This window comes from Pipra filicauda, unplaced genomic scaffold, assembly GCF_003945595.2.
Source record: "Pipra filicauda isolate LSUMZ 115617 unplaced genomic scaffold, ASM394559v2 scaffold167_size3244652_pilon, whole genome shotgun sequence".
In the NCBI taxonomy this organism is placed as follows: Eukaryota; Metazoa; Chordata; class Aves; order Passeriformes; family Pipridae; genus Pipra; species Pipra filicauda.
Genome location: NW_024104184.1, coordinates 241,870 through 256,027, shown reverse-complemented (window position 1 = coordinate 256,027; position 14,158 = coordinate 241,870). Strand labels below are relative to the sequence as shown.

Here is a 14,158-nt window from a genome sequence, read left to right as displayed (position 1 = left end):
CCGGGCCGCACCGCCCACCGCCCGCCCGCGGCCCCGCCCGCCCCCGCCTCTGCGGGCTCCCGCCGCGAGGCCGCCGGGGGCGGGGCGGGCGCGCGGCGCGGCCCCGGCGAGCGGCTCGGGCGCTGCGGCGGCGGCGGCTGCGCGGGCGCTCGGAACGGCCGCGGCGGCGCGGACGGACGGGCACCTGCTGCCGCCTCGCCCGCAGCGGCGCCGCGCTTTGTCCGGGCGGAGCGGAGCGGGCGCGCCCGGCCCCGGTGGCGCGCGGCCCGGCCCGGCCCGGCCCGGCTCAGCGACCGGCGGCTCTCGGGGCGTCGCCTGGCTCCGGCGGCCTGGGCACGGCGGGGAGCGTGAATGAGAGTTTGCTCCGATTTCCGAGCAGGGTGAGTGCCGCACCGGCCGCCTCGGGGGAATAATAATAATAATTATAGTAATAATAACGATAATAGTAATTTTTTTTCCTGTTTGTTCGCTCCTTTCTGTATCAGCCGGGCGCAGGTCCCCGGGCCGGGCAGCGGGACCTGCTTGCCCCGCGGGCTGGGGGGCCGACGCGCCCCCTCGCTCCGGAGCAGGGCTCCTGCGGGGCGCTGCCTCTGGCCGCCCCCGGACCGGGTCCTCGGGAGGGGGTTGCTGTCCGTTGGTCCTTTGTATGCCTTTTGTTCGGCTCACCCGGGTCCGACGGGGAGGGGGTGGACTGGGGCGCTGCGGGGGAGCCACTGGAGGTCTCGGCCGGTGGCCCAGCTCTCCGGGCCTTTGCGGGAATCGGGAGACTGTCCTCGTGGGCGCAGGGAGTGTCCGGCTGCCTCTCTCCCTGCTTCCCGGGCGGAGGAGCGGCCCTGCTCTCCTCCCCGCGCCCCTCCGGCACGGAGCAGCTGCCCTGGGCTGCGGGGACAGGCGGTGGCATCGCCGCCACCGGCTGTAGTTAACACAGCGCACGGGGCGGCGGAGAACCCGGTAAAGGCCACATCCCTGTGTGCACACGCAGCCCGTCCCAGGTGGGCTCCCCAGTTGTTGTCCTGGGGACCGTGTGGTGACTGCTGGTCCCTGTCCCCGCGGTGCCGTGCCACTCGCTCTGGGCACGGCGGTGTTTCCTACGGCTGCGTGCGGGGATCTCCCTTGGCGAGGGGGAAGCGGTGCGAGCTGCGTCGCCCCCTCCTTTACCTCCTGCCGCTGCCGGCCGGGTTTGCGCTGGGTGTCATCCTATTTGGCTTCCCATTTGGCAGTAAGAGCTGGGAACGCAGGTTATGTTGTGGGGTTTGTTTCATGAGCGGTAGCTGAGCCTAGCTGAGTTAGGGGCTAACCACATGTTAAATAGCAGCCGGCAATGTACTGATCCCTCAGAGCATGCAGTATCTGGATGCCTCTTAATGTGGGGCAAATGAAGCACGGGAGTGTTGGAGTAGGACCAGAGAAATGCTGCTGGAGAGCTTACTTTCAAGGAGACTGAGAGGATGGCAGAGCCGTGGTAAATGGCTGTTCGACAGTCAGGTCAATAGATGTGCACTTATTTTGTGGACCTCCTGCATGCTTCTGTGGGTCGTTGCTGAGCTTAAAAGCACGTATGGGGTGAATGGGAAATGACAGCTTTTTGTCATGTTTTTGTGTTGTGCTTCATTACTGGAGCGTTTCAGATTGAGTAGATGTGGTACTGTTAAGCTTGTGTGAATGTGGAATGAATGATGGACAAGTTTTTGGGTATCACATTTCCAGTGGCAGTTGAGATGTGGGTGGGGAGAGGAAATATTTAATAAAGACCTAGGGCTCCCAGGTCCCCGTGCTCTGACAGCATCCTGCCTTAGCTTTTAACATGTGATAAATAGTTTCATTCCTCAGAATTAGAAATTAAGCTTAACTTTTTATTTTTTAATGTCATATTTAGTTATCAAATACCATATCTAGTTGTTCAGAAAGGGAGGGCTTTTTTTAGTCCTAGTCTGTGTTCTTCTGAAGCTGACATTTGAGATACTAGCTCTGAAATGGATAAAATATAAAATTGGTGGTCTTATGACACCAAATTGTGCAAAGTTCCATGAAAGCCCAAGTTATGTTTCAGTGTTTCTCTTATGGTGGCCACAAGAATTTTTGGCTCATCCCTCTGCCCTAATAAAGGCAATTTTGGGCTGAGATGCCAGACTGAACTGAAGATGAACCATGTCGTGCTTCCTGCTCTACAGGTAAGCACTTTGGAGCTGGTTTTGTCTGGTAGTAGGTGGGACTAACCTGAGCTAAAGTATCAGACTGATGGGTTTGGTTTATTTTTTTCTCGTTTAACTGTGGCACTGTTGAGACCTGATCTACTCAGCATGTCCTTGGTCAGGAGTTGACTGTCAAGCGGCATGGGGTAGCCTGCTGTTGTTTGGATGTGTACGTGCCACTCCTTGGCATGGTATGTCTTCTGCTCCGAGTGAAGGCATCAGTCAGGCTTTGACCTCCTGCCTGATGCCTTGCGAACATCATCGCTGTGGCCTGGTGACCTGACGTCAGCGCCTGTAGGGGTGGGAGGAATTAAGGGCAGCAGCTGGGAAAAGCCTGTCCTGGCTCTGCTTTTCTGTGGGACGTGGTTTCAGAGAGATTCGTAGAAGGGAGTTCACAACTGAGAAGGCAAAATCAGGGGGCTGACTGGCAGCCCTGCTGTCTTCCTGGCTGGAAACTAATTCCTTGTGGTTTACAGAAGCAGAAGCTATTCCCTGGTCTTATGCCTTCTCTTCCCAGTGTGTGATATTCAAAGCTTATAGGAACAGAAGTTTATTATTAGAGTGAATGGCTGAGGCAATGTAGCATACCAAAGAGATTCAGTATTGTTTGAAACCTGGGAAAAAAACCCCAGCTGGATTATTTTATTTTGGTAGTGGAACCTTTGCAGTGTCTGAGAAGTGATCAGTGCTGCTGTTGAAGGTGGGGTACACATCTGGGGTATGAAACATTGTGGATACATGTGATACTACATAGTCTTCAGCATAATTCTAATACTGGAGCATTCAATCCTTAAAAAGGCAACTTCAAATCTAGGGAGAAGCATTAACTTTTTAACCCCAAAAGCGATGACAGATCTGTTGGAAGAATAACAAAGACCCTGTTTCTCCTCATTTTGCTTGCTGAAAAGTTATGTTTTGTATTTTGGCTGCATTACCACCAAATCCATAGGGATTCTTGAAGATACGAGTCTCTGTTTTGTGTAACATATGGTCCCATTAAAAGTTTTACAGGGAATATTTTTTTTATTTAAAGTGTAATAGATCACATTTCCTGATGTTTTGTTTTTTATTCACAAGTGTGGATAATAAATACTGTTCAGGAATGCTTGAGTCAAGGGCTACATATACCTCACTGAATTTTTTGGGTTAAAGCTATGTAGCTATTCAGTGGCTGGTCACGGTCTCTTCTTCCCTCTCGTTACCCCAGCATTTATCAGGCTTAGCAGTGATACCCTCTGATTTTGAAGTCTCCAAAGCGCTGGCTATTACCAAAATACTCCAGTATTATGTGCAGAGAATTCTGCCATCTCAAATTGAAGGCTCTCTTGTCCAAACGTGACTGTGTCAGGCCCAAATAAAGTACACAATTTTCTGCCTTTATCCTGTACACTGTTTCTGTTTCTTTCCTACATAGATTTTTCTCAGCCAAATAATATCTGCATGGCAGCATCCGTGCTGGGAGGAGAGATCACTTTCTCTAATGGGTTATTTTTATGACAGAGAGTTTGATCAGAGGGAAAGCTTTTGACAGTAAGTGCTTAATCAGAGTCTTTCAAAACAGATTCTTTCTCTGCCCTCTGCCCTTAACCTGGCAGGTTAATCCATGAATTAATCTGTTCACAGAAATATAGACATCAAATGTAGTGGATTGGCCATAGTGTTGGGTGCTTTGTGGTTTTATGTGTTCTGGTCTTTCAAGTTTCTTAACAAATACAGGTTTTCTCTTCGCATCTTTTGGCCATTGTCATTGCTACAGGGAACACACACACAAAACAAGGAAGTTAGGCCTTTTCCTTGGAGCTTAGGATTTACTAAAACAGTTTATTGGTGAACTCACCTTGAAATTTAATGAGTTAGTGCTGCTTTTTGTTATGACATAAGAAAATGAAGTAAGGAGTCTTTGAAGCTACTTCAGACTTCATAAATATTAACAGGCTCTGCAGTCTTCACAGAGAGTAAGTTCTGGATGTTTTTTCTTCACCTTAATAGTACGTTTTTGTTTGCGCAGTAAATCTTACCTTGACTAAACTGAAAGAGCAGTTATCAAATGCAAACCAGAAATACTGTATTTGTGGCTGGGAGTGCTCTTGCTGGTTTTCCCCTTTTCTCTTTACCACCCAATCCTTTCTCCTGGTGAATGCACTGGTAGCAGTAAATTTAATTCCATGGCTTATAAGACCAGATTTTGAAAGATGCTTGAATGATTTAAAATGCAGGTTTTTTGCTTCTGAGAATCATGGAAGGTAAAGATTCCCAACTTGTTCAGTTGCATTTGAAAAATCCTTTCTATTTGCTTCTTGGGTCTCCATATGTGTTTAATATTTGCCTGTGTTAATGAGGAAAAAAACCTCACTGGTAGTATTTTCTAAACATGTCTTGAGAATACTTAAAATTGTCTCTAAGTTTAAAAGCTACATCTACATCTTAATAGAAATTGAAATTCCATTTAGTTGCAAATCCCCTGTTAATGCAGAAAGTTTTTTGTGATAGCCCGTGAAGAACACTTGATCTGTTCTGGATACACGTTACAGGAAGTTTGATGCATTATTTTAGAACTTGTTCTAGATCTCTCATCAGTCGCTGAAGAGAACTAGTCTTTATTTCACAGAATCTCAGAATAGTTGAGATTGGAAGGTACCTCTGAAGGTACCTGGTCCAACCCCCTGCTCAAGCTGGGCCACCTAAAGCAGGTTGCCCAGGGACAAGTCCAGATGGCTTTTGAGTATCTCCAAGGATGGAGACTCCACAACCTCTGTGGGCAGCCCGTGCCAGTGCTCAGTCACCCTCACAGTGAAAAAGTGTTTCCTGATGCTCAGACGGGACTTCCTGTGTTTCAATTTGTGCCTGTTACCTCTGCTCCTGTCACTGGGCACCACTGAAAAGAGCCTGGCTCTGTCCTTTCTGCAGCCTCCCTTCAGGCGTTTATATACGGTTATAAGATTCTCCCCTTGAGCCTTCTCTTCTCTGGGCTGAACTGTCCCAGCTCTCTCAGCCTCTCCTCACAGGAGACATGCTCTGATCCCTTTGTTAGACTGTCTCCAGTATGTCCATGTATGTCTTGTAGTGGGGGCCCCAGAACTGGGCACATTACTCCAGCTGTGGCATCACATTTAAAGTAAATTGTGTTATGTTTTTTTAGGATGCAGATCCAAGAGGTCACTTTGGTGCTGTAAATCACTGATGCGGCTTCTCTGAGTGCTTTTGCTCTTCTGCAGGAGCTGATGTTCCTTGTTTAAAAGCCCCAAACACTTCAGTGTTTTCCTGATCCCATCAGTGCAGGCTTTGACAACTCTTTTGACCTGTGATTAAGGGATTTGTGGCTAGGTTTGCTGGCGACACATGCCTAATAAGCGTAATCATTGGATGCTGAGTCACATGGAGTGTTTCTGCTGTGTGTTGATACAGACTGCTGTCTGAAACAGAGCTCCTTGCAGCTTACAATGGATGCTTGCTTATGTTTGTGAGGGCACATCCTTGCTGTGGGTTTGGTTCTCCAGCAGCCTTCCAGTGCACTCCACTGGGGCCGACCAGCCTGCTCCGTGGGCACTTTATGCGTTACTGTTTTTCCCTTGTGACGTGCCTGAAGGTGAGCATCTGTCTATAGACTAAACCGAGTGACGTTTGGATGCTTCCTTGTTTTACCACATCTGTTTTGTACGCATATATGGGTAATACTGTAGTTGATGTTAAATACAGAATTCGTAAACAGGGGTTTTAAATTTTAGGTCAACATTTTCACGTGCAGAATAAAGCTGTTAGTGTAATGCTGCTAACACTGGTCATGGACAGGAGGGAGAGAGGAGAACAAGAAAAAGGCATAAGGCACAAAATGTCATTTTATCCTTGGGTTTTGCATCAAACTCCACGGCAGAGGACGCTCTCATTTCTTGACCATTGAGTGTCCCCTCCTGCATATGTAGGTATGTGTAGTTGATTAAGACCTTTTTTGGAGGTTCTTAAAGAATATGGCAAAATTATGTGGAAAAAGCAATTGGCAGTTGCTTGCCTTATCTATGTCCAAATACAATGGTTAATAGACACTTTTCAAATTTTCACAGTACCCCACAAGAGTAACCGTACAACATGAGAGGTCTATACTTACCTTAATTAGAAAGAGCAAAACGGTACACTTCATGCTGGCCTGACGTATGCAGTTAGTGACTGAGTGCAATTAATTTCCAGCTGCTAAAACTGTTTTATCAGACCTCTTGACAGGACTATCAGCAGTTTGTATTGATATCTGGCATTACTAATGCTTGGCATTTTACCATGTTGTAAAAAACACTTGTTCCTTCAATATTTATTTCAGGTATCAGGTTACTTATGTACAGAACACATCAAATTCACTGGTTTGGAAACCAACTAATTCTTAGAGACTGAAAATTAGTACCAGGTTTTTCAATGAAGGATACACAAGCATCTTTAGGTGCTCAAAGGGTTTAATTCATAACCTGAAGTTAATCGTTAGCTTAAATTTTGAAAAGTGGCTTCTTCAAGTTAGAAATGTATATGAAAAAGAGGACTCCTGAAGGGAATTTAAGCTCTCGAGGTACCTTCAGAAAGAAGTCCTCCAGCTTCTCACCATGTATTTTACTACCTGAGGCTCCACATTCCTTCTACACTTGGGAAGTGATTTGCCTGTTTTTCTTTCCTTCTCTCTGGATCTCTTCTTTGCATTCCCAGGTGTGCACAGTAACTGTGCCCTAAAATAACTTGCTGCACTTCTCAAGGTTAACAGCATGTTGTAATTCCTGAGGAAGTGTAGCAGGGCTGCAGAGAGGTGTGTGGATTTTTAACCATCAGCAGTTTTAAAACAGTGTCACAGCCATAGGGATGGGGAAATGAGAAGCATCTGGAGAAGGATCTCTTAAAAAAAGTGGTTTGAAGGCATAGTCCATGCTGCTGCCTGATAAGCCTGATGAGGTTGAGATATCTTTTTTTCCATCTTGCTTTTGGTACAGCCAGGTGATGTCTGTAGTTGTACAGCTTCAGGGCCCTGCCTAGTTATGTTAGGACTGAAGAGGGTGTCTAAACCCTGTAATTTACTGTAATTTGCTCCAGATCAGAGCCCAGGGAGCTGTATAGTTGTGTGCTTTGGGTACACACTCTTTCCCTAGACACTTCTGTAGTAGCGGGACCACTCCCAGTAGTAGATTTTGGACACTACCATTATAATTACCAGGTTTTGTTCCAGGAGTAACTGTTCCAGTTCCAGGACCTGGATGAGTTTATGCTTTCTAGGTTGTCTGGAGAGAGTGGCATGTCCATTTCAAGTCTTAGGGATTTGAGCAGTAGAGAAGAGACCAGTCTGAAAATATCTATAACCCCATTCTGGGAGTGAAGGTAACAGTAGCCTGGGCTCTGAGCATTTTGTAAGATGCACAACTATTGCAACAAGGTACCACATTGCAATAGGAAAAAAAATAGCACGTTAAGCACCCAAAGATGAAATGCTCTCTGAAGTTCCGTGCAGTTATATGGCCCTCAATGAATGTGGCTTTGGCTTCCTGATTCAAATCAAGCTGCAAGATGATCTGTAATCCATGATCCTATCTCTGAACTCATTTTTGTGTTAGGGGCTTACTTCATCTTTCCTCTTGATCACCTTTTCCCTTGTGAGACAGAGAGTAATGCTGAAGGAGTTGCCTGAATATATCATCCTTGAAGATCCTGGTTGCTTCCTCTTGCTGCATGTAGCCAAGAGGTTTGATTCCCAGCAGCTGCCATCCTGTTTGTGTGGAGCAAAGGTAGCTGTGAAGCGTGGAACCTGAGAGTAGCAAAACGTCCAAAGCATCCTCATGGAACTAATATTAAGGTGACTTTGGACTGCAGTCATTAGATAGTAGTAAAAACCATCTCTCTAGAATACTAAATTTTGCACCACCCTGCAAGGATCATGTCACTGGAAGGAGTAGGAAAACATAACATCTGTATAAATACACTCTTTATGTAGTCTGACTTTTCACAGCATTAAACCACTTGTAGGTGTTATTCCAGTTAGATTAACTTTATACAGTTTTGTACTTCTGCAGTGCTTTTATTCAAGATCTTTACACTCCTTTTAAAGGCTACAAAGTGACCCAAAAGGTACCTCCAAGTGTCGAGATCACTTTTTGTATGAAAATGTGGTTTGATTTTGTGTAAAATCCTGCATGGTCTCAGCAGCTCTGTGAGATCACCTGCACTTGTGCAGTGAGGAATGTCCTTCCCAACAAGCCATAAAGAGTGTGGCTGGACATGTTGATCTTTAAGGGAACTAACTGCCAGCTGCTAGAGCATGCTGTGCTTGCAAGGTTTTCTTCAGATGTAAGAGCTTCCTGGAAACTTGCAGTAATTAAAACTAACGTCAAGAGTTTGGAAAACACTGCAGAAGTGAGGACTGTGGTCTGTTCCAGATTATCTGGAGCTAGCTCTGTCCTGTTAAAGAGAAATGTTCTGAATACAAAAACTTTTCATGCTTATGAAAGGGTCTTGGCCTACCCTTCCTGAAGGAGTTGCTTATGGGACTGCATTCAACAGCTTTTCTTTTTACTTTCACTAATGGGAATAACCAGCCAAAAGTGGGATAGTTCTGACTTCCCCAGAAAACTGTATTAGCAAATATTTTTACAGGAAATACACTTTTTGTAAAGATACTTCTTCATCTTTCCTGTTTCTTCCAGTAGCAACTGTTCCCCAATTTGAGGGCTCTGCCAACAAAGATTTCCAGTAACGCTGGATCACTTATCCCTTTATGACAACACATTGAAATCAAATGAAGCACAAATACTGTTTCTTGGAATATTTTACAGGAGGAATGTGGAGCTCACTTTGCTTAGCAGTTTGAATTTGCCCAGTGAAGCTCTCTGGCCTTCACAGGCCTCTGTTAAAGCAGAGCAGGGACAGTAAACGCTTTTTGAACAAAAAACAATGTCCAGCAATTTTCAGTCCAGTTTTCCTGGTGGAATGCTAGCCTGGCTTGTGTCCAGTGTCTGCTTCTGATTTCACTTGGATGCATATGGCTATCCAGGTTTGAGACTATGGGATGTATTCAAAACTCATTTTGTGTTTTGTTATTAATACTTTGAAATTGCATAAGTATTCTTTTGTTGAGCAATAAGCTTTAAGTATTAAGCTGTTGCCTGTGACTCATTAGTCTGCTGTTGGTGACAATTTATTGTCTTTGTTAAATCATGGAAAATCTTTCCATGCAGTTTGCATTCCTTATTGTCTGAAGCAAAGTACATCTGTTTATTTTACCCTGAAGAAGACTTTCCTCTCAGCTGGCTGAAAGTTCATCATATCTGAGAGCTAATATGAAAGTACAGCAGACCTCACTCATTGAACAAAAATGTTGTGTGTATTTAACTGTTGAACAATTGTGTTAGGTGAGTTTTTGGGAAACTCGACATGGACTGACAGAAAAAAGAGTGTCTTGTTTGCTTTGTTTACTTTTTCTTCTCTTTTCTAAGGCTCCAGGAGAACCAAATGTTGGTAGTTACATACACTGGGTGTTTTCTAGGGTTTTTTTAATTCATTGATTAAATTGCTATGAAGCTAAGACTGCATTTTTGTAAAAGTCAGAAGAAAAGTCAGTTAAAGGCATATATACTTAGAGGAAACACTAGGAAGCGGTTGGACCTTGAAGATGGCTGTCTGACCACAGATTGCTCATTATCTGAAATGAGAGATGAGAAACTGTGTTTAGGAAGCAGATGCATGGCTGATGTTTCTGAACTGTGAAGGAAGCACCAGACACCACTCTTGATGTAGATTAGCTACAAGCATGCAGATTTTCTTTCTTTCAAGTTAATAATAATTTGAAATAACTTTTTTCTTTTTAAATAAAGACTAACTAGTAGATTCAAATCCTAAAGTAAAAGTTCTTTTGAAAAATGCAGTCTTAACTAGCAATGTGAATACTGTCCAGTATGTACCCTTGTGTAAGAACACCAGTATGAAGTGGTCTGACCTTTTCTGTAGCCTTGTTAACTGTATACCAAATCCAAAGACTTTTTTTCCCCGTACATATGTGAGCTCATGGTCAATTTTCTTAGTGCTGGTTATAGACAAATCAGACCCAGCTTTCTGATCCCACTGTCTGTTGTGATTCCTAGGCACTCAGAAATCTTCCCATTTACTGGAAAACAGTCTTCTAGTTCAGAAAAACATGTTTTCATGTCTCTAGGTTGTGTGGCTGCCTCTTCTGATGGAGAGGTTTTAGTAGGGAGTGGTTTTTATTCTGCTTGTTGCAGTACATCTGTTGAAAAGCCTGATGCCCTTGTTATGCTGTGGTGCATCAAGGCTGAGTGCAGCAATTAAAAGCCAGTACAGTCCTTGATTAACTGCTGTTTGGTTTCGGAAGCTTTTGTATTGTCCAATAAATAGGAGGGCTTGGCAGGAATATCATTAGGAGAGGAACTGTCCCTTCATTGTGTATTTACAGCTTTTCTTGTCACCCAAAAGACATCCTGTCCCTGTTTGTTGTCAAGTCAACTTCCATGACTTAGGTCTTGCTTAGAACAGACTCCCATTTACAGCCATCCAAATCCCTGCTCAAGTTGAGTCAACCTGCCTAGATCTGCAGCTGGATGGAGGCTCCAGATGCCTACAACAAAGAAATCCAAAGGTGTCCTCTTTCATTTTTTTTTTCCTTCGCCAAATTTGATGCTTTGTAGTTTGCTTTTGGGCACTTCTTGCTCTTGAAATCTCTGAAATATTCAAGAATAATGTAGTATAATTTTTTCTTTTTCTTTTTTTTTTTTTTAGCTTCTATGCCAATTATGTAAACAAATCAGAGGTTAGTGGGAGTTCAGTGCTAGCTGATGGTTCCATAATATTCCGCAGTCTTCAGTATGCTTCTGACATTAATGCAAAAAGTCTTGGAATTCCCAGTTTCTGTGACTTTGAGAGACTTTAGCTGTTAAAACATTTGTGTAGTGTAAACAAAAGGCTTGATATCCCAAACTGGAATTTGAGCCAGACTGGTAATTAACTTTTAGGATCCTTCTTGAAAAGTGAAATCTATGGTTTAGGTTTTAAAATTCCAAGATTTAAATATGTGACTATTATTGAAGTATTTGGGAATAAGTTAGAGCTGGAAGAAATCCTTGTTAGCAAACTGACAGAAGTGCCAAAAATGTCGCTCTCTGCCTTCGTTTATACTCCTTTCCCCAGATTCTTTAGGGAGTTTTCAAGAGGTGTGGTCTGTGAGTGATCTCTGGGCTTCAGCTGGTGATGTGGCCTCAGTTTCTCTGTGAGGCACCACTGCCTTCTCTCTGGCTTTGACTTGGAAAAACACACCATTTCTTAGGAGTGGTTGGATGACGAAAGGCGGGATCTCTCCAGAAATCTCCTTTGTGAACTTCAGAAGCTTTGAAATGGGCACAACTGTGAAGTGGTTTTCTGGTGGCAAGTGGGTGTGCGCAAGGACTAATGCTCCCTTCTCCTCTCTTCCCCATCCCAGCCGTAGCTGCTTGGAAAGATACACTGTGGTCTACATGGATCTCTGCCTTAAAGTACTTTGACCTTTGGACCTTTATCATTGCCAACTGAAGTGTCAGCATGGCATAAATAAATCAGCTCAAGTAGTGTAATTCTGGCCCTCATCCCAGCCTTAGAGGCAGACGTAAATGCCATCCTGTAGCTGGCTCTTGTTTGGTCTGATTGAAATGATGGCTGATAGAATCTTATTTCTTCTCTATTGGTTTCTTCACTTTGTTGCTAAACTCTCTTCTGATATCTTTGTGCTAATTAAATCTATTTTGAGTCCGAAGTCTCAGCCATGTACCAGGTTGCTCTTTGCTGTCATTGGGTTTGGATCATCTTAGCAGCCTGACAGGCTTCACAGTGTATTTGTGACATTTTGAGACAAGAAAATACTTTTTTTTGTTGTTATAGTGTAGGCAAAAAATACGGTAAATCAGGGTACTTGTACAGTTTTGGTTAATAAAGCAAAGAGCTGATCCATGAAGTGCAAATACCGTTGGATTCATAGGTTACCCCCCATGTTTGGGGTCAAAAAAACCAAACTGGCAGAGTTGTGGGTTGTTTGTTTTTTTTTTCCTTTTCCATGTGTCCAGTAAATTTCATGTTGAAACATGGTGGAAACCATACTAATATGGCTCTATCAAGAGAGGAGTTGACTTTTCTTAGGCGAAATGCTACTTAGAACATGTCTGTACTCTGGTGAGTACCAACAGCAGGCTCCCCCTTGGCAGAGGACAGGAGCCTGGTTAGTTAATATGCCCTGCTTTATTTAAAGACTTACTCTAAGATAATCTTGTTGCAGTTCTTTCAAGCAGCTTCAGAAATGTAGTTGTTAACTCCTGTGTATAACTTTTTGTCATCTGCAGTTACGAAGCAACAGGACTATTGCTAACAAGCAATAGGACTAACAAGCACTATTAAAATGTTAATTTTTCACACATATGATCAAAGTAGTAAGAACTGGGTAAGCTTATGGTGATAGCCTCAGCTGGCTTGTTTACTTGCTAGGAATAGGCTTTGTATCTTCCCTACAGATTTATGTAATGCTTAATTTCTGTGTTTTCTTAAAATGATGGAATTTTTTCTGTAGTTTTCCTCAACTCTATTCATTCCCTAAGGAAGCCTCAAAATTGCTCATAGAATGTGGATGCAAATCTCCATGTCTCCTTTCCATTCCTCTGTCAGCTATCTGTGCAGCCACATGTACTGAGCTGCTGAATGTGGAGAGCTGAGCTGCCCTGTATGTGTGATGAGTGGGTCACAATTCCTGGCCGGAGCTCATTTGCAGCAGTGTTCAGTATCTTGAGTCATGAGTTACTTCAGTTTTGTTTGCAAAATAAAATTGGTTTAGTAAACTCATAAAATGTGGGAGAAAATACAAGAATGCATGGGAAGCTTAACTAATTTTTTGTTTTAAATTTCCCTCTTGTATTTCTCTACAAGTGTCTGACTCACAGGCTCCATCATTCTTTCTATGGTTGTTCTACTTCCTGACACTCAGTTGTTCCTGACTGTATCTGCTGGTGGGGTGAAGGGATGCACTCTGCTCAGCCTCACCTTCATACTTCTCCACTAGTTGCCTATTTTAGCTGTAACTGCTGCAAAGCATGTACAGCAGCCTTTTCCTGGGCTGAACTGGTGTCTGCCTTCAGTCTTCTACTTAGAGCAATCAGCAGTATCACCAAAACTGGCTTTTTTTACAGCAGTTGATGCTATGTACAGAGGTTATTGGGAAAGACTGTGGAGGAGATGCCCACACTACATGTGCTTCTTGGAAGAATCAGATTTAATAGCAAAGATTTCCACTGAGTTTTGCTGTCCAAAGCATGTTAAAATCAACATGAGAGAGGAAAAATTTGCAGTTATAGCAGAATATCCAAGCAGTTTACTAAACAAAAGAGTTAATTTGCAGGATTGTGATTATATTCGCGAGGGCTCCTCCGGTTTCTCACAGGATTGTACCCTCTGCTGCCTAGTGTGGCTATATCAGCTTGAGGTTTGTTTTTTTTTGTTTGTTTTGTTTTGTTGTTGTTGTTGTTTCTTTAATTTAGGTTACTACTGTAAGCATGGTGACAAAAAGCAGATACTCTGCCTACTGTGGGAATGATGCAGTTTGAAATGTGACAGTGTAGGGGTTTGCTCCTGTAAGGGAGATGACCTTGAACAGTAGGGCCTTTCAATCCAGAGCCTGCCATTTCACTATGTTAATTATTCAAACAAGTAATTGCAGGTCAGATATCCAAACTGTCTTCCGGGTACAGTGATTTACTTCTTTTTATAGCACATGTACCAACAAGTGCAGTTGAACTTATGCAAAGGGATGCACTCTCAAGAAATGGAGGAGGGGTCTGCAATACTTAGAGGCCAAGTTTGGTGCTTGCCTGTGTCACGCAACTTCTGCTATTTCCAAACTCTTCTACGTGGAGTAAATTATCTCTCTCATCTTTTGACAGGCTGTATGGGTGAGATGAAGGAGGCTTTTCCAGAGTGCTGCTTTC

At 43.8% G+C, this 14,158-nt stretch overlaps 1 protein-coding gene across 1 annotated transcript in view; it reads left to right on the top strand.

The window, feature by feature from the left end:
• Window positions 1-230: 230 nt before the first annotated feature.
• GRAMD4 (GRAM domain containing 4) overlaps window positions 231-14,158 on the top strand; it is a 76,194-nt gene continuing 62,266 nt past the window's right edge. Inside the window, exon 1 of the mRNA XM_027731933.2 lies at window positions 231-380. Within this exon, the coding sequence (XP_027587734.1) occupies window positions 352-380 (29 nt within the window). The 5' untranslated portion in view covers window positions 231-351. The remainder of the gene's footprint in view (window positions 381-14,158) is intronic.